We start from the raw sequence: 24,583 nt of genomic DNA on the forward strand, positions 1-24,583 counted from the left end.
TTAGTATGATAATCTCCAGGTCCATCCATACTGCTGCAAATGACATTATTTCATTATTTTTAATGGGTTAGTAATATTCCATTGTGTATATGTCCCACATCTTCTTTATCCATTCATCTGTCAATGGACATTTAGGTTGCTTCCATGTTTTGGCTATTGTAAACAGCACTGCAATGAATATTGGGGTGCATGTATCCTTTTGAACCATAGTTTTCTCTGGATATATGCCCAGGAGTGGGATTGTTAGATCATATGGTAGCTCTATTTTTAGTTTTTTAAGTAACCTCCCTACTGTTCTCCATAGTAGCTCTACTAATTTACATTCCCACAACAGTGTAAGAGGGTTCCCTTTTCTCCACACCCTCTCCAGCATTTATTGTTTGTAGACTTTTTGATGATGGCCATTCTGACTGGTGTGAAGTGGTATCTCATTGTAGTTTTGATTTGCATTTCTCTAATAATTAGCGATGTTGAGCATCTTTTCATGTGCCTCTTGGCTATCTCTATGTCTTCTTTGGAGTAATGTCTGTTTAGATTTTTAAAAAATCCATTTTTAATGGCACCCTGAGTGCAATTTATTTAATACTGTCCTCATATTTATTTTTAAATATAAAATTACTTTTTAGTGTTAATTATATTAATAATATTGTACATTAAATCTCTGGTACTTATTTGTCTTATAACTGGCACTTTGATCTTGGGCTTCTCAACCTCCAGAACTGCAAGAAACACATTTCTGTTGTTTATTAGTCACCCAATCCATGGTATGGCGGCTTCATTTTGCAGGAAGAAACCTGAACATCAGTAATGTTTGTTAATTTACACCACCAGAGTGCTAGAACTAACAAGAGAAATATTCTAGAGTTAAAAAACATTATTGCTGCACTGGCTTTCTGCTGAAAGTTGTTTCTTTGAAAATGTTTTGTGAATTTATTGAACGTCACAGAATTTAATTATTAAATTCCCTATTTTTACATGAAAAGATATTAAGATAATAACACTATTATTAAGATATAGTCTTATTGTATTTGAACATATAATTGGTCCTGCAAAGTTACTAAGTGTGTAAGTACATAGGATGATGCACCAGGAACAGTGGTAAATGTAAAATTTGTACACCAAAGGAGGTTAGGGTTGACAATTGATGTGTGTTTGCATAGTACTTTATATAAGATTGAGAAAAAAATGGGAAGATACAATGAAAATTAGGTTCACACAAAAACCTACACACCCACATACAAATGTTATAGTAACTTTATTCATAGTAGCCAAAAACTATAAACAACTTGAATGCCCTTCAATGTATGAATGGTTAAACAAACTGCAGTGCTTCCATACTGTGGAATACTACACAGCAATAAAATAAGAATGAATTATTGTGTGTGTGTGGCACGCACAACTTGGATTGATCTCAAGGGAGTTATGCTGAGTGAAGAAGCCAACCTCCAAAGTTTACATATCGTATGATTCCATTTATATACCATTCTTGAAATGACAAAATTATACAGATGGAGAACAGATTAATGTTTGCCAGGGGTTAAAGACTGGGAACAAGGGTAGGGATGGAGCCAGATGGCCATGGGTAGCGTGAGGGGTCCTTGTGATCAAACTATTCTGCATTTTGACTGTGGTGGTGGCCCACAAATCCATACATGAGATAAAAAACAACATGGAACTAAATACACACACACATGCAAATAACTGCATGTTTTAAAAACATAAAATGTCAAAAGGTTAATAGATTGTCTCAATGTCAACTTCCTGGTTGTGATATTGTACTATAGCTAAGCAAGATGTTACCTTTGCCAGAAACTGGATAAAGGATACACGGGATCTCTCTGTATTACATTTTACAACTCTGTGTGAGTCTATGATTATCTGAAAATAAAAATGTTATTTTTAAGTGGTAAGAAATTTCAGAAAAAAGAATGTTGTCTCCACTTGAGGGAGTCAAGGAAGGCTTCATGGAGGAGGCATCGTTTGAATTAGACTGTAGATCTTCATGTAATCCAGTAACTCTATGGTTAATAAGGTTTATCATTTTTAAAAGTTGAAATGAAAAATTAGAATAACAGAGAACAACTTGACAATCTCTTTTGGAATGATCCTAATAAAACTTCTTTTGTAGAATTAAAATTAAACAAGAAGTCAGTGCATTCTGTTGACCTGCTCATCTCTTCATTTTGAAAATACTTATTCAAGCTATTGTGATCAAGTAGCAATTGTATAAAATAAGACTGTAGTTACAGCAACAGTTATAATAACACTGTTTCTTGAGCACCTACTATGTTCCAAGAACTTTGCTAAGCACTTCGAAATATCTCATTTTGATCTCTACAATGGTGTTTGAGGTAAATATTATTATCCCTGTTTTATAAGTGAGTATACTGAGGCTTAGTGTGTATAAATAACTGGATTAAGTCACACAATGTAAAATCTGGGATTACTTCTTAACACATTATTAACCGGGGGATTTTTGCAGAAACTAACGCCTGTGGCCGTAATATGTCTCCGGTCAAAAATGTGTTAAATCAATGTGTAAATAATAACAAAGCTATATTTTCTGCATAATACAAAAATAAAAGGTCAGTTCAACAACACTTATTGAAAGACTATTATATACAGAGCACTTTATTAGGTACTGTGGGAAGAGAGATAAAAGACGTCGCTGAGAAATGGCCTGCCCTCTTGCACAGTTAATAAGTATTATTTCAGTCATGACTTCTTAACTTTTTCCAACGAGATGGTTAAAACAGACATGTCCAGGAATGCTGAAACCCTTTATAAGTTATCTTTCAAAGAAAGTTATTTTAAAAATATGATACAGTATTATCTATTTCTCTGTGCACATAAAATTTGAACTATTGCTCATATTTTCACTGTGGCCTAACCTCTATTTCTCAAATCTTTTGTAAAAAAAATATCAGAAATATTTCTCTGAGAAATATGATGCCATTGTGAAATTAAACTTCTAAAATTTCTCCTTAATTTAAATCTCTTCAAGTTTGTTTGCCAAAGAAATTCCTCATTATCACATTATAAAATTTATTTTAATTTGGAAAGTCACGTCCAGAAATCTGGAATATACTACTCATGGTGTCAATTTATATGGATTCATCTTTAAATGCCTTCGCAAAGATGAATTGTATTCTTTCGGTTTTACTACAGTTTTCATTATTACTTGAACATCCCAAGGGCTTGCTTCCCTGGATCTACCTGTGTGCTACCTAGAGGCCCAACTGCAAAACATACTCAAACAAGGGGAACCAATTTTTAACAGAACACTGAGAGAAATTAAGTTTGAAATGTACTTAAGTCTTTGTTTAAAATTCAACATTTTCCTCAATTTTTTTCAAAAGAGTTCATTAAATGAAATATGTTTTTGCAAAATATTTAATGCTGTCAGTTCATATCAGATTTCCTACCTTACTTTAGCCAAGTCCCTAAATTTTATCAGTTCATATACCAGCATTATTTAGGTTGATAAAAATCAATCTTTTTCTACTAAGTGGTTACGGTACAATACAGAACTCACACGAGTAGCTATACACAATGAGGAAAGGGTAATGGAAAGATTCCGTGAAATCTCACCACCAACAGGCCTGTACGCCATGGCACCGATCCTAACTTCACAGTGCCTAGATCACTTGAATGTTGTGTATCTAACAACTCAGTAATAATTTACCAGAGCTGAAATTATGAAGGTGGTTGATATTAGGCTTTTTCTCATCAACTTTATATCTAGGCAGTGAGAAATTCAGTGTCATGCTAGAGGTAGCAGGAGGCAGCTTTCGCGATGATGTCTTCCCCCTGAGCCCAGAAGAGTCTAAGAGGCCCATGGTCCAAGCACTGACTGGAAATGTGGAGGAGGGGGAGGGAGTGGTAAGAAGGGGAATCTGCAGTCATTTCAAAATAGAGGTCTGACCTCTAGCTTCATTTGCACAACTACAGCTACACACTAACACCTGGACCTTATTCCCCTTCAAGGCCTTGCAGTTTGGAAAAGCTTTAAATACAAATACACAAGCACTTGGTGATAATTCCATTTCATTCAGTAGTTTGTACTGATTCTGTTTTTATTTCCTCCTATCCAACCATACAAAAATCTTACCACATAAGGTATGCTGGTTGTTCTTAAGTGAATTTTCATTCTAGCCTCAGACTTTAAAAGAATTTGCAATAAATTGATTGGTGACATTTTCCCCATCTTCCCCTTCCTCTTGAATTATTATATTATAATATCAAGCAAATTGATGATATTTATTTTTTATTATTATATATTGACATTCTCAGTAGTGCAATGTTAAATAAATATTATTTGCTTTAACTTAGAATAAGTACATTATATAGTTTGTATAATTATTATAGGCCACAAGAAAACAGAATCTTCCCCACACTTATCTCTTGTTTGCTGGAAATGAAAATAAAGTTGTATTTCGGTTTCTCTTTGTTTCCTTAACTTTAGTTCCCATTCTTTTGCTGTCATGAAGTGTTTGGTATTCCGCTGTCTGTGTGCTTGAGCTTTCATAATGATTAAGATCACTTTCCTCATTTCATTAAGAAAAAAAACACCTAATACTTTCCTGTACATAAAAATGTAGCTCTTTCCTTTTCATACTTCCTTTTACTCTTTGTCCTGCACCTTGAAAGTGGAAATTTACCGAGATGAGAGAAACTGGGGAAATGAAGGAGGGAATCGCTTCAGATTGTATGTATGCATGAGAAATTTATGTCAACAAGCCAAAATTTGATGATAGAAAACAAGTGACTGCAAGTTGGGACAGAATCCATCTGGCAGAAGCAGGATGCTAAGTGAAGCAGAGCTAGGAAGGAAATAGCAGATAGTTTAGTTCGATCAGTCACATCCAGGTGATCTGCATGACTTCTGCAATTCTATATCTCTAAGAACGGCCTCTACACAAAAATGTGTTCCATTCTTCTAGGTTGTTCTCTCTCAGACACCAGTTTTGGAAGCGATCCAGTCCCGGAAGGCAGTCACTCTAGCATAAACACCGGGTTTATTGGGATGCCCACAGTCGTCTCCCCAGCTCACTATTCCAGCGAGGTACCAGATATCTCTAGCATCTGGACTAACCAGTGGTCCTCCGGAGTCACCCTAAAGGAGAAGGGAGAGATTGGTAATTAGTATTTCAGTTTTTCACAGAGAAATGTGCTGTTTTTCTAACATGAGTTTAATGAAAGGGGCGGTTTTCAAAAATCTTCAGTGTGCTCAAATGAGAAGCAATGCTTTTTATCTATGCCAGTAATTCACATAAAGGAGGCACTCCCCTACCTGGAGAACAGCTTAGACTCAGGGTTCAGTACACAGAGATTAAAGACTCCACCTCTTGGCAGGACAGTACTAGTCTGATACATCTGACAAAATAACTGCCCATACTCTTTATCAGTTTGACACAGCTCCCAAAAGAAGGGTGAAGAATTTATTACTGATAAAGAATACAGACATTAGGGTCAGACACCTGAGTTTAAATCTCAAGTCTGGCCCTTCGACGCTAGCTAAGACCTTTAATTTGCTTATTTGTAATGCTCCTAATAATACCTACCTTCAATGATAATTTTGAAGATTATGCAAGACAGTGTATGCAATGTGCTCAGCATAGAGCCTGGCACAAAACAGAACTTAGTAAATATTATATATAACCACAAATTCCAATTGTTTGTGCTTTGTGAAAAACAGCCAGTGGGCTGTTTTTTTATACAGGTCATAAAAACAAGGTGCTGACTGATCTTCCCGAAAAATCCTGGGGTCTCTAGTTACTGACCACCAATTAAGTGTTCAGCACTATATGAAACTATTAATTAATATATTATTTCATTAACCCATGTAATTCTGGCAACAAAACATGGAGTTAGGTTTCATTTTCTCCATTTTAGCAGTGAAGAAACTGAAGCCAACAGAAGTTAAGCAATTTTCCTGATATCACACGCTACTCAATATCCAGAGTGATCTAACTCAGAAGCCTATGCTTTCTTTCCCCTTACATTATACTAACTTCCTTGTGAATTTTCTTTTGTCCACATAAAAATTTTAACTAATAGTAATAATAACTCAATTAGAAATAATGTGTTTGTAATTTTTAAATCAATTAACCAATAAGTATTTACTTATACTCTCATATGTGGTAGGAGATGTAAAAAGAGTATAAACACATGAGCCCTCCTCTCAAGCAGTGTACAATCTGCTTATAGAAATTAAATGTATTATATGAAGCTATTTGATAACAAATCATTTTGATAATTGAAACCCAGGCATATGTGAAGACATAGCAGATTAGGAAAAAGAAATAGAAGATGCCAGAGACAATAAAGCTTAAATTTGTTTAAGAGACAGGAGTGAATGAGTCTGAGAATAAGGTAATTAAGGAAAAAAAGAAAGCAGTGAGTCTAACAGCATTACAAGCTGAAAACTAAGTTAATGCCAGCAAGTATCAAATAGAGAAAGATATAGTGGGTTCTGTTAACATTAGTTAGCTCACATGCGATTGGTGAATAGGGGAGTTATATCAGGATAAGGTGGAAGTTTTCATGGCTTATATGTGTTTTTGTCTTAGGCAGTGGAGCCAGAATAATGGGAGTAGAATTGCAATCTTCAGAAGAAAAGGCCTCAGCTCAGCTATTGCACAGGCGGAAGCCTTTGAGGCTCTATTTTAAGAAAATGTTAAGAGTGTCTGTGCCGAGGAAGCCCTCTCCCTGCCCAGAGTGGCACAGCCCAGGCTTGCTTAATTCTTGGGTCCTGGCAGGTCGGAGTTCCTCCTCTGCCCAGAGCTATACTCCCATGTGCATTGTCTCAGCCTCAGCAAGTCAGTTATTTCTACTCTATTGTTTCTGTGCATTTTTAACTTCCCTTAAGTCAGCCACCAGCCACCCTGGGCATTCTGTCTACCTACATTGTCTAAGTTATTTTTCAAGGTACAATTATTTTTGTTGTTGTTGATGTTAATTATCTGGTTACAAAGTTGCATAGCCTTTGAGGGGTCTGTTGGTCTGTATCTAACCCTATTTTTACCATAAATTCAGTTATTTTTAGTGAGTGGTTTAGTGAGAAACATAACAGGAAGTTTATTCAAGAACATGTGTATGGGACTTCCCTGGTGGCACAGAGGTTAAGAATCTGCCTGGCAATGCAGGGGTCACAGGTTCCATCCTTGGCCTGGGAAAGTCCCATACGCGGCAGAGCAACTAAGCCCATGCACCACAACTACTGAGCTCTAGGACCCGCGAGCCACAACTACTGAGCCTGCACGCCTAGAGCCCGAGCTCTGCAACAAGAGAAGCCACCACAATGAGAAGCTCGTGAACCACAACGAAGAGTAGCCCCTGCTCGCTGCAACTAGAGAAAGCCAGCTTGCCACAAGGAAGACCCAACACAGCCAAAGAAAAAATAAAAGAATATGTGTATGTATAACTGATATAACTGATTCACTATGCTGTACAGCAGAAACTAACACAACATTGTAAATCAACTATACTCCAATAAAAAAATTTTTAAAAAAGAATATATATATCTATATCACAACAGAAACTTTTAAAACTAGAAGAAGCCAAACTAGAAACCAATGTTAGTGATCAAGATATGAAGTAATGAAGGAATAAAGTAGGGTCTTTAAAGAAAGAATAAAGACAAAGAGATAAATTTGGAAGGAATAGTAAAGAGGAAAAATATTTCATGACTTAATTGATTACATGTGAAGGAGATTTAAGAGTAAAAGAAGATTCCAAGAATAATGAAAGCCAACCACATAAATGAGAAACTTGAAATGAAAAAACAGGTAACATTTCGTGATGCCTGTTGAGTTTAAGATGGCAATTACATAAATTTTAGTCTTATACTAACAACTTAAAACATATAAATGGAAACGGTTTTGGAGTACATGAAAATGTGAGACTGAATTTGGGCAAGAGGTTAATTTTGAAGATGTAGATTTGGAAGTCATTAAAGTGACAGCTGACTTAAAGAAAAGATAATTTCTTTGAGTGAGTATATAGAGAGGAAAAAAAATGAGTGTTGAGGAAGAGAAAGAGAAACCAAAATAAGGAACCAGGAATGAGTTGTTAGAGAAGGAGGGAGGGGAAAATCACCATATTTCAGGATCATAGAACCCAAAGAAAGATCATATTTTAAGAGGAGGTAGCCACATGCCACTGAGATGGGAAGGAGTAGGACACCCAAGTAAAGGTTTTTGCATATAAAGTTATTAATGATTTTTGAGATATTAAAATACAAGGAAGGGGCTTCCCTGGTGGCGCAGTGGTTGAGAGTCCGCCTGCCAATGCAGGGGACACAGGTTCGTGCCCTGGTCCGGGAAGATCCCACATGCCACAGAACAGCTAGGCCTGTGAGCCATGGCCGCTGAGCCTGCGCGTCCGGGCCTGTGCTCTGCAATGGGAGAGGCCACAACAGTGAGAGGCCGCGTACCGCAAAAAAAAAAAAAAAAAAAAAAATACATGGAGGCAGTAAAGTGGCAAAAATTGTGGAGAGTAGACATAAAAGAGGGGGGAAAATGAGTGCCAGGTCCCCCCTGAAATAGAAAAGCAGGATATTATAATCACAAGGCTAAACTTGGTTTCTCCTCTTTAATTCCCCAAATTTATGAGACATTCACATCTAATACTATTATCAAAATGGCATTGTAGAATAGGTGACATATTTTCAAGTGAAATCATATACATCTGTGATTTACTTCAAAACAGATCTAGAGTTTAGGATGGGGAGAAGAAGGTTGGGGGGTTAAAATATATAGGAATGAACTAAGATCGACCATGAGTTGATAATGTTGAAGCTGGGTGATGAGTACACACTCCAGCCTATAACAGAAAAAACTGTGGCCCCATTCCAACCCCCATAAGCAAAGGCCAATTGGGGAGCCTAGACTTCCAGCCTTACCAGGATCTAATGAGGCCCAATCCCCCATCAGACTTATGTCAGAGAAGTCTGAGTGGGGAGCCACTCTTTCATCCCTGCCAGGTGATGATGAAGCCCTCCTCTACCTCCTCTGTGGTGACCAGCTGGGGAGCATGGACTACTGCCCAATGGTAAGGAGGCATAACTTTCTCTCCCAGTAGGGTGATGTCAGAAGAGGCCTAGTGGAGAGCCAAGCAGTGATGAGGCCACTACCCCATGAGGTCAGTGGAGACCACAAGGGGAGCAGTAACAAGATGCCCCCATCCAGAGTGGTATTTTTGTATTGATACTTCATCCTCACTATCTCAGGCTTTACATGTGGAATCCCCTCAATGGAAGGGGTGGGGGGGTTTCTATTCATCCAACAAGTTGGTGAGGATGGGAAAAAGAAAATATTTAAAGAAAACTATATTTAATAAGTTTCCCTAACCTTTAAAAAAAAAAAAAAAAAAAAACAACAACCAAAAAAACCCACGCCTAGTGAAGAGCCTGAAATTCCACCTCCATCCAGCAGTAACAAAGCACTATTCACCACCCTGGTGTCAGAGGACAATGAGTGGGACTAAGATAGCACTTCCCTACCCCCTTTGGTGTCATGTCAGAGGAACCCTGTTAAAACAGAAGATACAGAGACTCATAACATAATACCCAAAATGTCCAGGATATATCTGAAAATCACTCAATACCAAGAACCAGGAATATTTTGACCTGAGTGAGAAAAGGCAATCAATAGACTCTGACACAGAGATGACACAGATGTTGGAGTTATCTGACAAAGATTTTAAAGCAGCCATCACAAAAATATCTTAACGAGCAACTACCACCTGCTTGAAATAAATGAAAAAATTTAGAAGTTTCAGTAAAGAAATAGCATACATAAAGGATCAAATGGAAATCTCAGAACTGAAAAATACTATAATCTACAAAAAAAAAAAAAACCTCACTAGAAGTACTTAACAGAAGAATGGGGATGATGGAAGAAAAAAATCAATGAACTTGAAGACAGAATGATAGAAATTACTCAATTTGAACAGAGAGAAAGAGGAGTGGAAAGAAAAAGAACAGAAGCTTAGAGATCTCTGAGACCATAATGGAAGAGCTAACGTACCTGTTACTAGAGTTCCAGAAAGAGACAAAAAAGAAAGTAAGGCTGAAAAAGTTTTCAAATAAATAATGGCTGAAAATTTCCCAAATTTGTCAAAGGACATAAACCTGCAGATTAAAAAGCTGAGCAAGCCCTAAGCAGTATAACCCAGAGAAATCCATGACAAGATACGTAATCAAACTTCTGAAAACTAAAGACAAAGAAAAAACCTTGAACACAGCAAAAGAGAAATGACACCTCTTCTTTTAGGGAAAAACAATTCTAATAACAGCAGATTCCTCATCAGAGATCACAGAGGCCATGATTTACGTGCTGGGGAAAAAAAATTGTCAATCCTAAATTCTATATCTGGCAAAATTATGATTTAGAAATGAATAGGAAATATAGAATTTTGCAAACAAAGAAAATCTAAGGGAATTTGTCACTAGCAGATCTACACTAAAAGAATGGCTAAAGGAAGTTTCTGAAACAGGAAAGAAATGATATAAAAATAATCTTAGAAAACCAGAGGGAAAGAAAGAACAAATTATGAGTAAATAGACTTCCCTTCTCCTCTTGAGTTTTCTAAGTTACATTTGGCACTTGAAGCAGAAACACTGTTTGATGTGGCTCTCAGCATATAGAGAGGAAATATTTAATATTTGTATTTATTAATATTTAATATTATAAATGAGGGAGGGTTAAAGAGACTTAAAGGGATGTACATTTTCTATTCTAAACCCCACTCAAACTAGTAAAATCTCAACGCCAGTAGACTGTGATAAGTTATGTGTGTTTAACTTAGAGGAACCACACAATTTTCTTACAAAGAGAGAGTCTGGTCAAAAACACTAATAAATAAATCAAAGTGGAATTCTAAAAAAAGGTTACTGTATGATGCTACACTCTCAAAATTACAAAATTATAGAGGGCAAACAGATTGGTGATTGCCAGGTGTTAGTGATGATAAAGTGTTGGGGGAGGGAAATAGATGTTATTATAAAGGGAGACAGACCTCTGTGATGATAGAAGATGAGACCCCTCTGTACTATCTTTGCAACTTCCTGTAAAGCTGTAATTATTTAAAAATAAAAGGTGAACAAAAAATTATGTAGCAAACCACTTACCTGGCACGCATCTCTGTTTCCTTTCAAGGATCCAGCACATAACATTCTAGGAGTTATGGCATTATTGTAAGCTTTGTGTTCATTACAGATTTTAGTGTCTATGAGATTCACCTGTACTTGCCGAAGGTGATTTTGACTACTTCCTAAAGGAAAAAAATAGACTTCATATTTATAAATCTACATGTATTCTATAAACCTGAAGAAAGTCTTTTATAATTAATTATTAGATAAGATGGTGGCATAGAATCTTAGGATATATATTTTTTCAGGTACAGTAAAATTTGGGAAATGAATTCTTTTCTAACTATTTTAAATGAAGTTAGGTGCCTAGGAAAGAAGCTCCAGTTGTTTAAGTAATTTCTCTGTCATTGTTAAGCTTAGAAGATAATTTCAGCAGGGGAGAATGGTGGCTTTATGATTCTCTGATCTTCACAACTGGGTGTATGTATTAACGATCCCTAATCTCTTATGTGGTTAATACCCTAGTAAAAATTTCAGATATATTTACTCTTTCAGACACCTTACCAAGCACAATTACTATAGTGGTAGTGATGTATTTGATAGTAACCTAAGGCCTGAAGGAATTTATGTGTCTTCTAAATGACTTAGTTCACAAGTAGGGCCTGACTTGGCCCCGGTCCATATGACCAACCCACAAACATATTTTGGCATAATGGCATTCCATTTTTTAAATGCCTTAGAATACCAAATTAAATTACTATGATTTGACTTTCTCCTCAGATGCGCACCATCATTTTGCAGTGCTCCAAATCCTGTCACAAACATCTCATCACCAGGGTGGAATTCACGGGATGCATCAGGGAGACAAATTCTGTGTACTGCATTTGTGTAGGAAACAGGGCTAGAAAGCTCTGCAACTGAAATATCATAGTCATGTGATGGATATTTGTATTTTTCATGCACAATTATCCTCCGGAGGCCTTGTTTCATTTTTGGAGGCTCTATTTTTACTCCAAAGGAAGCAGTCCATCTGGCTGGGTCCTTATACCTGAGGAGAAAGTATGAGGAACAAATCCTACTTTACCATTTTTACCAATATAACTATTTATATTAAATAATTTAATGTAAAAGTATCAATGTAAGTTTTCTTTTTAAAATGATGGTTTATATGCATAGATACAAACTCTTTCCAATCTAAGGCTCAGGTGTCAGATCAGGTGGAAATTCCACCTTGGCATGTTTCTTAGGATATGCACGCCACTCAGCATGCTGAGTCACCCACTCCAGATCCTAGGACCTTTTGACATTTCTGGGCATCAGTTGACTCCAGGGGACATATGGAAAGCATATCCTGTACAGAATGAGAGAAGTGAATGTATTCTATGTGCACCATGTTGCCTATCCACACATTTCTCTGAAAATCAAAAATGTTATACAATAATTTAACAAAGCATTACTTATCCTGTATACTGTAGGCATTTTGCATTGGGTTGGAAGATTGAATTGAAATTCCTTGAAATATAACTAGTCGACCTATTCAGTTGTATAATTTGTTACTACCAAATTTCTTCATATTTAATTTTTTCGTACAACGTGGAATTTCCCTATCAGGGTCAAACCTACAATCCACCTAGCCTCTATCTCTGATAGATGACTCTCAAATTCCTGCTTCCTTTGATAAATTATTGTGTAGTTGTCAATGGATAATTTATCTACATGTACTTTGGTACCATTTCCATTTCTAAACTATAAAACCTCTTACTAAGGTTTATGAATTTCCCACTCTCATATGTATATGATCTTTAATTTGTATTAAACTCATCTCTCATGAGGTATTTCCTTCCTCCCAAGCCGCAGTACACTTTGCTTACCCTTAGTCATTCTCAAGGTTCAGGACTTACGTTCTAAAGCAGTGAGCAGCACTCACAAGCCATGTGTCATTAATCAAAGTTGCTCCACAGCGATGGATCCCATCCCATTGCAGACTAGCTTGCCATGGCCATTCACCCTCTTGTACCTCTGTCCCACCAACAATCCTGAGACTCTGTCTTGTAGTTTTGTTCCTTCGTGTCCCGCAGCCTGCAAAAGAGATGATGCGTTAGTTAGCAGTTGTTTTTTAAGTATCAAATTGTGTTACTGCGTCTCAAATTTCTTATACTTTGTGCTCCAACAGTATCAAATATTTTCTCTTGCTCTTACCTTTGCTTAAACTGTAGTGTTCCATTTATTTAACTCCTTTTCATCTTGTAAGATTTAAATCAGTCATGACCTTCTCTAGGATGCCTTCCCTAATAATTCCCTTGCCTCCAGACTGGATTACTTATGACTTTCTTGATGCTTACATCAAAATAATAATAACAATAATAATACTCTGTGTATATATATCTCTCTATATAATAGATTAATATATATTAGTTTATATTATTGTATGTATATATGTCTAATATTAGTATGAGGGATATTGTTTATAACAGGATGTCTCAATCTTGGCACTATTGACACTGTTAGATGGAGAATTCCTTGTGTGGGCAGCCGTCTCATGCATAATAGGATGTTTAAAGGATCCCTGGCCTATATACACTAGTACCAGTAGCATCCCCCCACTACAATCATGATAACCAAAATGCCACAATAGGACAGAGTCACTTGGGGGCCAAATTGCCCCTGTTTGAGAACTATTATTTTAGAACTCTGTTTATGCATTAGTCTCATATATCTAGTCTCATTTGAGTATGAGCTGCCTTAAGCAAGGAGTAAATCTTATCCATTTTATATCCCTGTTGACTAGCACAGCACTAGCACATAGCAAGTTCTCACTAAATATTGGTGACAAAAATATATGCCATTTAGGTAATGGGATTATCCTTTGGTTTTTATGTTTAGTTAAGTTTGTGAATTAACCAACATTCTGAGCTGGTGAATAACACACTTTCTTTCATCTTTTAACATAAATGTATTGTGTACTAATTCTGTTAAATATCAAATGTATTCTCTAAATCATGGCAGGGTACTCTGCTATAGGGGAAAGGAAATACTAAGCCTTGAGTCAGTATTTTTTTAAAATATGGGTGAAGATATTATCTGGGCCTTCAATAATTTCATAAGTCTATACTCCAACCCCGTAATTGTCTGTAATTTTTACAATAGGGATTAATAACATCAAGATTTTATTTAGTGTAGAGTAACACTAAATTTCTGCCTCTAGCTGACAAATAGCAACATACAAATTACTTTTGTATAATCTTTAGAAAATGTTCATGAGAGTATATTGTAGATATCTGCAATCAGAACATTGAGAAGTATTTTTGCCTTTTCTTTAACAACTGTACTATCTTCCACTACACATCTGCCACAAGCCCCATACACCCATTCCAAAGTCCTCCCAGTTTTTATCCTTTTGCAATAAAATGTGCCTCAGAAATAAGATAAAATACCATGAGCTGTGCACAGATCAAACTTTGTTCTGACCCTATAATACCATCAAAGTAAGCCTAAATAATCCAGAGTTAAATTTTTCATTCAGGTAATGCAATTTTAATAAATATATTAAACTTACAATTGTTTAGAAAGTTGTCTGTTTCTGTCTCGTTGATTTCTGAAACACACAGAAATGGTGAATAGAACAGGGTCTGCACATCAGAATTTCATAATGCCTCTGAGTACTTCAAATACTAAAGGTTGCTCAATTCCATTATCGGATAGTATCTCTATGTTGTTAAAAAAAAGCAACACAGGGCTTCCCTGGTGGCGCAGTGGTTGAGAGTCCGCCTGCCGATGCAGGGGACACGGGTTCGTGCCCTGGTCTGGGAGGATCCCACATGCTGTGGAGCGGCTGGGCCCGTGAGCCATGGCCGCTGGGCCTGCGCGTCTGGAGCCTGTGCTCCGCAACGGGAGAGGCCACAGCGGTGAGAGGCCCGCGTAGAGCAAAAAAAAAAAAAAAAAAAGCAACACAGTTAGTTTATCATAGATAGAATACGTTCATTGTCTTGGGGAGAAGGGAGATTTGAACAGTGTTTCTTAAACTTTAGTGTGGCTAAAAGTCACCTAGAGAGCATCTTTATACTGTAAATTCCTGTTCCTCTTCCCAGTGATTCTGACTCAGTAGCTTTGTGCTGAAACCCAGGAATCTGAATTTTATAGCCGGAAATAAGATGCAGGTAGTTCAGCCTTTTGCGTGGGACATACTATTCTAAACCAGAGTATTGATTCCCCAGATGCGATAGTATTGTTATTGACCATTATTTCAGATTTTTTTTTTTTTTTACCAAACTCATAGGCATAGTTCCATCTGTATAACATATTCCAGTGGCCATAAATTTGTCCTTATTCCCATTTAAAAGCAAATGTTATCCTTTTCCAGGTCTTCTTTCTGCTGAAGTTTTAGCAAGACAGTTTGCCCTCAAATTGTCATTCAACTCTAGCCAGTGGCTCCTTAGTTTGTTGACTTGTCAACAATCAGGCCCTAATCCTATCCAAACACTAAACCAACTGACAGATACATAAAACTTTAAGAACTCAAATTTCCTGACTCAGTAGATTTCCAATGGCCCAACCTATTTTCTTAGAACCTGGTAAGATGGGAGTTCTAAATGCAAAAAATTTTAAAGTTAATTTTTCTTTTAGTATTTAATAATATTGATTTACCAAAAAAAAAAAAAATCTGTATTCTTGAGAGGCTTCTTTCTGACTTTCTCTGTTCTGGCTATATTTGGGGAAAATGACAAAAATGAGGAAGAAGTGACCATTTATTCTCAGTAAATAAAACACCACCACTAGTCTCCCTATTTCAATAACCTGTTCTTTATTTCAAGCTTTTCCTAGAGAAAATTCTGGCTTTGCATTTTTTTTAATTGGAGTATATTTTCTTTACAATGTTGTATTAGTTTCTGCTGTACAGTGACGTGAATCAGCTATATGTATACATATATCCCCTCCCTCTTAGACCTCCCTCACACCCCACTCACCCCACATCCCACCCATCTAGGTCATCACAGAGCACTGAGCTTTCTGTGCTTTATAGCATGTTTCTACTAGCTATTTTACACATGGTAGTGTACATATGTCAATCCTAATCTCTCAGTTCGTCCCACCCTCCCCTTCCCTACCTGTGTCTACATATCTGTTCTGTACATCTATGTTTCTATTCCTGCCCTGCATATAGGTTCATCTGTACCATTTTTCTAGATTCCACATATATACGTTAATATACAATACTTGTTTTTATCTTTCTAGCTTACTTCACTCTGTATGAAAGACTCTAGGTCATCCACATCTCTACAAATGACCCAATTTCATCCCTTTTTATGGCTGAGAAATATTCCATTGTACATATGTACCACACCTTCTTTACCCATTCATCTGTCATTGGACATTTAGGTTGTTTCCATGTCCTGCCTATTGTAAATAGTGCTGCAGTGAACATTGGGGTACATGTGTCTTTTTGCATTATGGTTTTCTCAGGGTATATGCCCAGTACTAGAACTGCTGGGTCATATGGTAGCTCTATTTTTAGTTTTTAAAGGAACCTCCATACTGTTTTCCATAGTGGCTGTATCAATTTACATTCCCATCAACAGTGCAAGAGGGCTCCCTTTTCTCCACACCCTCTCCAGCATTTATTGTTTGTATATTTTGTGATGATGGCCATTGTGACTAGTGTGAGGTGATACCTCATTGTAGTTTTGATTTGCATTTCTCTAATAATTAGTGATGTTGAGCATCTTTTCATGTGCCTCACTGCTATCTGTATGTCTTCTTTGGTGAAATGTCTATTTAGGTCTTCTGGCCATTTTTAGATTGGGTTGTTTGTTTTTTTTGATTTGAGCTCCATGAGCTGTTTGTATATTTGGGAGATTAATCCTTTGTCTGTTGCTTCATTTGCAAATATTTTCTCCCATTCTGAGGGTTGTCTTTTTGTCTTGTTTATGGTTTCCTTTGCTGTGCAAAAGCTTTGAAGTTTCATTAGGTCCCATTTGTTTATTTTTGTTTTTATTTCCATTACTCAAGGAGGTGGTTCAAAAAAGGTCTTGCTGTGGTTTATGTCAAAGAGTGTTTTTCCTATGTTTTCCTCCAAGAGTTTTAGAGTCTCCAGTCTTATATTTAGGTCTTTAATCCATTTTGGGTTTATTTTTGTGTATGGTGTTAAGGAGTGTTCTAATTTCATTCTTTTACATGTAGCTGTCCAGTTTTCCCAACACCACTTATTGAAGAGGCTGTCTTTTCTCCATTGTATGTTCTTGCTTCCTTCATCATAAATTAGATAACTATATGTGCATGGGTCTATCTCTGGGCTTTCTATCCTGTACCATTGATCTATATTTCTGTTTTTGTGCCAGTACCATCCTGTCTTGATTACTATAGCTTTGTAGTATAGTTTGAAGTCAGGGAGCCTGATACCTCCAGCTCAGTTTTTCTTTCTCAAGATTGCTTTGGGGTCTTTTGTGCTTCCATACAAATTGTAAAACTTTTTCTTCTAATTCTGTGAAGAATGCCATTGGTAATTTGATATGGATTGCACTGAATCTGTAGATTGCTTTGGGTAGTATAGGTATTTTCACAATATTGATTCTTCCAATCCAAGAACATGGTATATTTCTCCATCTGTTTATGTTATCTTTGATTTCTTTCATCATTGTTTTATAGTTTTCTGAGTACAGACAGTTCTTTTGCCTCCTTAGGTAGGTTTATTTCTAGGTATTTTATTCTTTTTGTTGCAATGGTAAATGAGATTGTTTCTTTAATTTTTCTTTATTATCTTTTGTAGTTCGTGTATAGGAATGCAAGAGATTTCTGTGCATTAATTTTGTGTCCTGTAGCCTTGCCAAATTCATCAATTAGTTCTAGTAGTTTTCTGGTGGCATCTTTAGGATTTTCTATGTATAGTATCATGACGTGCAAACAGTGACAGTTTTACTTCTTCTTTTCTGATTTGGATTCCTTTTATTTCTTTTTCTTCTCTGATTGCCATGGCTAGGACTTCCAAGACTATGTTGAATAATAATGGCAAGAATGGACACCCTTGTCTTCTTCCTGATCTTAGAGGAAATGCTTTCAGTTTTTCACCATTGAGAATATTTGCTGTGGCTTTGTCATATATGGCCTTTATTATGTTGAGGTAGGTTTCTTCTTTGCCCATTCTGGAGAGTTTTTATCATAAATGTGCACTGAATTTTGTCAAAAGCTTTTTCTGCATCTATTGAGATGATTATATGGTTTTTATTCTTCAATTTGTTAATATGGTGTATCACATTGATTGATTTGTGTATCATGAAGAATCCTTGCATCCCTGGGCTAAATCCCACTTGATCATGGTGTATGATCCTTTTAATGTGTTGTTGGATTCTGTTTGCTAGTATTTTGTTGAGGATTTTTACATCTATATTCATCAGTGATATTGGTCTGTAATTTTCTTTTTTTGTAGTATCTTTGTCTGGTTTTGGTATCAGGGTGATGGTGGCCTCATAGAATGAATTTGAGGGTGTTCCTCCCTCTACAACTTTTTGGAAGAGTTTGAGAAGAATGGTGTTATCTCTTCTCTAAATGTTTGATAGAATTCGACTGTAAAGGCATCTGGTCCTGGACTTTTGTTTGTTGGAAGATTTTTAATCACAGTTTCAATTTCATTACTTGTGATAGGTCGTTTATATTTTCTAATTCTTCCTGGTTCAGTCTTGGAAAATTGTACCTTTCTAAGAATTTGTCCACCTCTTTGAGGTTGTCCATTTTATTGGCATATAGTTGTTTGTAGTGTTCTCTTATAATCCTTTGTATTTCTGTGGTGTCAGTTGTAATTTCTCCTTTTTCGTTTCTAATTTTATTGATTTGAGTCCTCTCCTTTTTTTTCTTGATGAGTCTGGCTAAAGGTTTATCAATTTTATTTATCTTCTCAAAGAACTAACTTTTAATTTTATTGATCTTTGCTATTGTTTTATTCATTTCTATTTCATTTATTTCTGCTCTGATCTTTATGATTACTTTCCTTCTACTGTTTGGGTTTTCTTTGTTCTTCTTTCTCTAGTTGCTTTAGGTATAAGATTAGATTGTTTGTTTGAGATTTTTCTTGTTTCTTGACGTAGCACTGTATAGCTATAAACTTTCCTCTTGCTACATCCCACAGGTTTGGGTCATTGTGTTTTCATTGTCATTTGTTTGTAGGTATTTTTTTATTTCCTCTTTGATTTCTTCAGTGATCTCTTGATTATTTAGTGACATATTTTTTAGCCTCTATGTGTTTGTTTTTTTACAGTTTCTTTTCCAGTAATTGATTTCTAATCTCATAGCATTTTGGTTGGAAAAGGTGCTTGATACAATTTCAATTTTCTTAAATTTTCCACTGCTTGTTTTGTGACCCAAGATGTGATCTATCCTGGAGAATGTTCCATGCGCACTTCAGAAGAAAGAGTATTCTGCCACTTTCGGGTGGAATGTCCTATAAATATCAATTAAATCTATCTGGTCTATTGTATTATTTAACAAGACCCATATATATTCTGTCTACAAGAGACCCATTTCAGACCTAGGGACACATACAGACTGAAAGTGAGGGGATGAAAAAAGATATTCCACGCAAATGGAAATCAAAAGAAAGCTGGAGTAACAATACTCACATCAGATAAAATAGACTTTAAAATAAAGACTGTTACAAGAGATAAGGAAGGACACTACATAATTATCAAGGGATCAATCCAAGAAGAAGATATAACAGTTATAAATATTTATGCATCCAACATAGGGGCACCTCAATACATAAGGCAAATGCTAACAACAATAAAAGGGGAAATTGACAGTAACACAATAATAGTAGGGGACTTTAACACCCCACTTACACTATGGACAGATCATCCAAACAGAAAATAAATATGGAAACACAAGCTTTAAATGGCTTTGCATGTTGATACTGTTAAAAAAAGAAGTAAGGAGACTCAAAATGGAGTGACTTGTTGTAAGTCCTATATCAGCAAACCACCTAATACCTAGCCTAATTGCAGTTTCAGCATGTCTCAGGAATGTGACCTTTAATCAGTCAATCTGGAATTACCTGGTTGGCACCAGTGAAGTAATCTGTCTGATAGACCCCACTACTCCCAAATGAAGTTGCCATTTCATGACACAGTCCACTCTGTTAGAAAGCTTCCTTGTCTCACCTCCTTCTGGCTATAAAAATCTTCCATTTTGTACAGCTCCTCAGAGCTCCTATCTATCTGCTAAGGCGGAATGCTGCACAATTTGTGAATCATTAAATAAAGACAATTAGATCTTTAAATTTATTTAGTTGAATTTCTTTTTTTTTTATATACAATACTACTAACAGGGCTGACTTCATGGGTGTGTGACTTGTGTATCTGCACTGAGTCCTGCTCTCAGCATGACATCTCACTTGGTTTAATGTTCACTGTCTTGAAATTCATAATAATTTTATCTCATAACATGTTTGGAAGTGAATTTTGACAGGATAATAGAGATGGCATGGGCAGAGGAGATATACACAATAGGTGTGCCCATGGATTCTTGCTACCCCATTTGTATATATCATGCACAATATCCTAAGAACTAAGAATTCCAGTGGACCCACAATGTTTAGCATACTCAAAGTGAGTATAAGTGTGTAATGTCTACCACTGTGTAAGCAGAGGGCAGTGACAGTCTCAGGAGGCTGTTTTCTGTTTGAACCAGAACTTGCTTAGAACACAAAAGAAGGCAATGGCATTCTAACAAACATGAATGACTAAGGGACCCTCTCATATCCTTTCTTGCTCCTGTTGTTTCTCCTGTTGTATTAGCCAACAGCTTCAGCTGAAAATAATGACATATAAGGATATTTTGGTTCTTCCTCACATAAGCTGAAGGTAGAGAGCATTGGTAAAATGTGCCTGTATCAAGAAGGGAAATAAAAAATGTTGAGCTAGACTTCTGTAGTGTTTCCATTGCATGGAACCAAAATACATGCATGGATGAGCTATGAAATACAGTTGTATAATTTTCATGATTCCAAATAAAAGTTAAATGCTTTTATATTTACATTTGAAATTGACATTTCACAATATAAAGGTGAACAGCAAAACTCATGCTAGTAATTTAAAGTTTGGATTTTTTTCACTTAGAAATCATTAATTAACAAGTAAAAATGCCATGATAAGTCGAGAGAGACCATGAAAGAAAGCAAAGTCTTATATCTTAGTACCTTTAACAGCATTGTTTAATTGCTTTTCAAAGAGTCCTACACTTTCACTTTGCACTGGGCCCGACAAATTACATAGCTGGCCCTGACAAGTGAGCCTCCTTTTCTAAGCAAGTAGAGGGGCTGACCACCAGGTTAGACCTCTAGTTACATCTGTCAGCTTTTATATCAGCACTTGTATTCATTCTTTCTACTTGTCCCCTATTCTGTAGTTTCTAGTGCTGCCATATCCAATATTCTATTCACTAGCCACATGCGCCTAGTGAGCTCTTGAGATGTGACTGAAATGCGCTGTAAATATAAAATATACAATAGATTTCAAAGACTTATTACAAAAAAAAATCTCACGAGTAATATTTACATGGGCTATTTGTCAATACAAATTACATTGTGAATACAATGTAAATTACATTAGCATTTCAACCAGTAGTCAGTTATTGGACTACTTGTTGAAATAGTACTACTTTGGATATATTGGGTTAAATATATAAATTATTTAAATACATTTCACATGTTTACTCTTACTTTTTTTTTTTTTTTTTTTTTGGTATGTGGGCCTCTCACTGTTGTGGCCTCTCCCGTTGCGGAGCACAGGCTCCGGACGCACAGGCTCAGCGGCCATGGCTCACGGGCCCAACCGCTCCACGGCATGTGGGATCCTCCCGGACCGGCGCACGAACCCGCGTCCGCTGCATCGGCAGGCGGACTCTCAACCGCTGCGCCACCAGGGAAGCCCTACTCTTACTTTTTTAATGTGCCTACTAGAAAGTTTAAGATCCTACATGTGGCTGGCACACTATTTCCACAGACTAGCATTGTTCTATAGCACATGACTTAGCTTTAACCAGTCTTTTATTTTCCCTAAGGATCTCCTATTTTTGTACTTTCTAGTAATGAGGACCTATCACTGTCTATCTTGTCCCCCTGCCCTGACAAAAACAAAAACCTCAGATTTTTCAAATTAGTTGTAAAATATACCAAAAATAATTTATACCAGAAACTAAATTATAAACTTTTCATCAGTAAAGGGCCTAAGTAAAAAAGCTAAAACAAAAACCTCAGATTTTTCAAATTAGTTGTAAAATGTACCAAAAATAATTTATACCAGAAACTAAATTATAAACTTTTCATCAGTAAAGGGCCTAAGTAAAGAAGCTAATGACATTTGAAAGCAAATATGTGGATGGCATGAACCTTTCCATCCATCATACTCAGAACATAAAAGTAAGCAACAAGAAAAAGAAGAGGAATAAATGCACAAAGCCACTTTCTCCATTTATCATTGGATTCTATAGCTAAAGTGTAAGCCCCAACATAGAAAAAGAACACAGGCTCAGGGGTTAATGACAGACTTGCATGGGTGGTGTAAGTTTAAGGTAATATTAAAAAATTTTAAACTTCATTAGAACCAATTTAGTCCGAAAGAAATATTCTGTTGGTGGCAAGATCCCTACAATGAAAGACATCCAAAAACGTTTTAAAAAATCAGTGCCCAAGACCAAACTTAACATGGAGCTATTCTATGTAAGAGAATTGAACTACATAATAGGAAATAAACTTACTTTTAATTTCAACAAGTTCAGGATGGAATTTAGGGTGTCCTACAGCATCTTGCAGCTTTTTATGTAGAACATGTTGAATAATTTTATTTACGGTTTCAGGATCCTCAGAAGAGGGAAATCTAAAAATCAGCAGCATATGAGCCAATACTCCATGTTCCTCTTGACTATGGACCAAAAAGGAAAAAAAAAAAAAAGAGAAAGATGGTTTTTAAAGATAAAGTTCCAAATAAGATTTATGGTAATATCAAACTCTATTTTTTTCTTTATCATTCATTTGAAGCACAAACACAAACACAAAACAAATCCATAAATGCAATTTTAAAAGTTTTAATTTGTTTTCTTCTGTACTCCTATTGCTTGTCATATATAGAACTCCCATCTCAGCCTCTCTGATAAGCAACTAGTATGCTCATGATCTCCCTTACCACCATAGGATCTAGTTAAATACTTGGGTTATTAATATAAAAAATAATTCTCTTGTCAACAATTCAAAATTATCAAATAAAATGTATGGTAAATATGAAATCAACTCTGGCTTTGGCTTTCAGGCTTAATTTCCAGTGGCTTAAGTAAATCCAGTGATTTCTCCTAAGCAGCCTTCAGGCTATCCTAAACAACTCCCAATCCTAAGGACATTAGAAAGCTTGAGCAAGTTGTTTTGACTTCACGTGATTATATTTCCAAGATAGAGTGTTCACTAGCTTTAGCATTATTTGAATGAATTACTACTTTGGAATCATCCTTTATTTATTTTTTTGGAATCATCCTTGACTACACTTTCATTCTCTGTCAGTTACTCTACCCCTTCTTTTCAAATGCAATCAGTTCCCTTTTAGTCTGGGTGCAATAAGCTGCCTCAGTGCTGGGCCCTGGGATGGGTGAGCCTAAGTGCATGGGCCCTTTAAGAGCCATCTCCCAGATGGCTAGTTTTGTGGTTCTCAGAACTCAAGCACTGTTTATTTTCAAAGTTAGATGTTTTGGAGGCTCATCTCTCAGGTGCACATCCTAAAAGTTGAGGTGCCTGATATGGGGTTCGAACCCTTCAGTCACCAGGGAGAATCTCTGGGTTTTGAGTTTTCTTCTGGTGTGGATTGCTCTGCGGGGGTGGAGTTTATGACAAAATTGTGTCCCATTGTCTCCAGCCTGCTTCAATGTGGTTTTCTTTTCATTTGCCCAATGTGTAGTATTTACTCAGCCAACTTTTTTTTTTTTTAAGGGAAAATTGTTTCTTATGTAGCTGCAGACTCAGTGTGTCCATGGGAGAAGGTGAGTTTAGTTCTTCCTACTTCACCATCTTGAACCAGAACCCCAAACAATTTTACTCCTCACTGTATACTGCATCAACTCCTATGCTCCCAAACTGTAAGTGTGAATATAAATTAGAATCTCATTTTTGGAAGGCAGTTTATCTGTTATAAATTTGACTATCCATCTTCTTTGATGCAGCATTTCTGCTTTTAGAAGTTTAATTTTCAAATACACTCTTTTGTGTGCAAGGAGATACGTACACATATGTTGTCATAACCTTATTTTTAAATCAGAAAAATATGTAACAACCCAAGTGTTCATCAAAAGGGCATTGGCTAAATCAATCTTGACATATACTTGTAGTGAAATACTATACAGCCAGCTAAAGAATGAAATAGATCTATATGCAGTCATTGGGAAAATGTTAAATATAAGTTGTTAACAAAATGTATCATTTCTGGGTGTGAAATTATTGGAGAGGGGGCTTTCGCTTTCTATTTT

General features: G+C 36.3%; 1 protein-coding gene across 1 annotated transcript in view; it reads right to left on the bottom strand.

The window, feature by feature from the left end:
- Nucleotides 1-1,240: 1,240 nt before the first annotated feature.
- The window catches only part of TMPRSS11E (transmembrane serine protease 11E), a 50,964-nt gene continuing 27,621 nt past the window's right edge, over nucleotides 1,241-24,583 (bottom strand). The window contains exons 5-10 of the mRNA XM_067736189.1: nucleotides 22,835-22,998; nucleotides 14,652-14,690; nucleotides 12,997-13,174; nucleotides 11,884-12,143; nucleotides 11,135-11,277; nucleotides 1,241-5,116 (exon numbers count right to left, since the gene is read on the bottom strand). Of these exons, the coding sequence (XP_067592290.1) occupies nucleotides 4,955-5,116; nucleotides 11,135-11,277; nucleotides 11,884-12,143; nucleotides 12,997-13,174; nucleotides 14,652-14,690; nucleotides 22,835-22,998 (946 nt within the window). The 3' untranslated portion in view covers nucleotides 1,241-4,954. The remainder of the gene's footprint in view (nucleotides 5,117-11,134; nucleotides 11,278-11,883; nucleotides 12,144-12,996; nucleotides 13,175-14,651; nucleotides 14,691-22,834; nucleotides 22,999-24,583) is intronic.

Source organism: Pseudorca crassidens, chromosome 4 (genome assembly GCF_039906515.1).
Source record: "Pseudorca crassidens isolate mPseCra1 chromosome 4, mPseCra1.hap1, whole genome shotgun sequence".
Lineage (NCBI taxonomy): Eukaryota > Metazoa > Chordata > Mammalia > Artiodactyla > Delphinidae > Pseudorca > Pseudorca crassidens.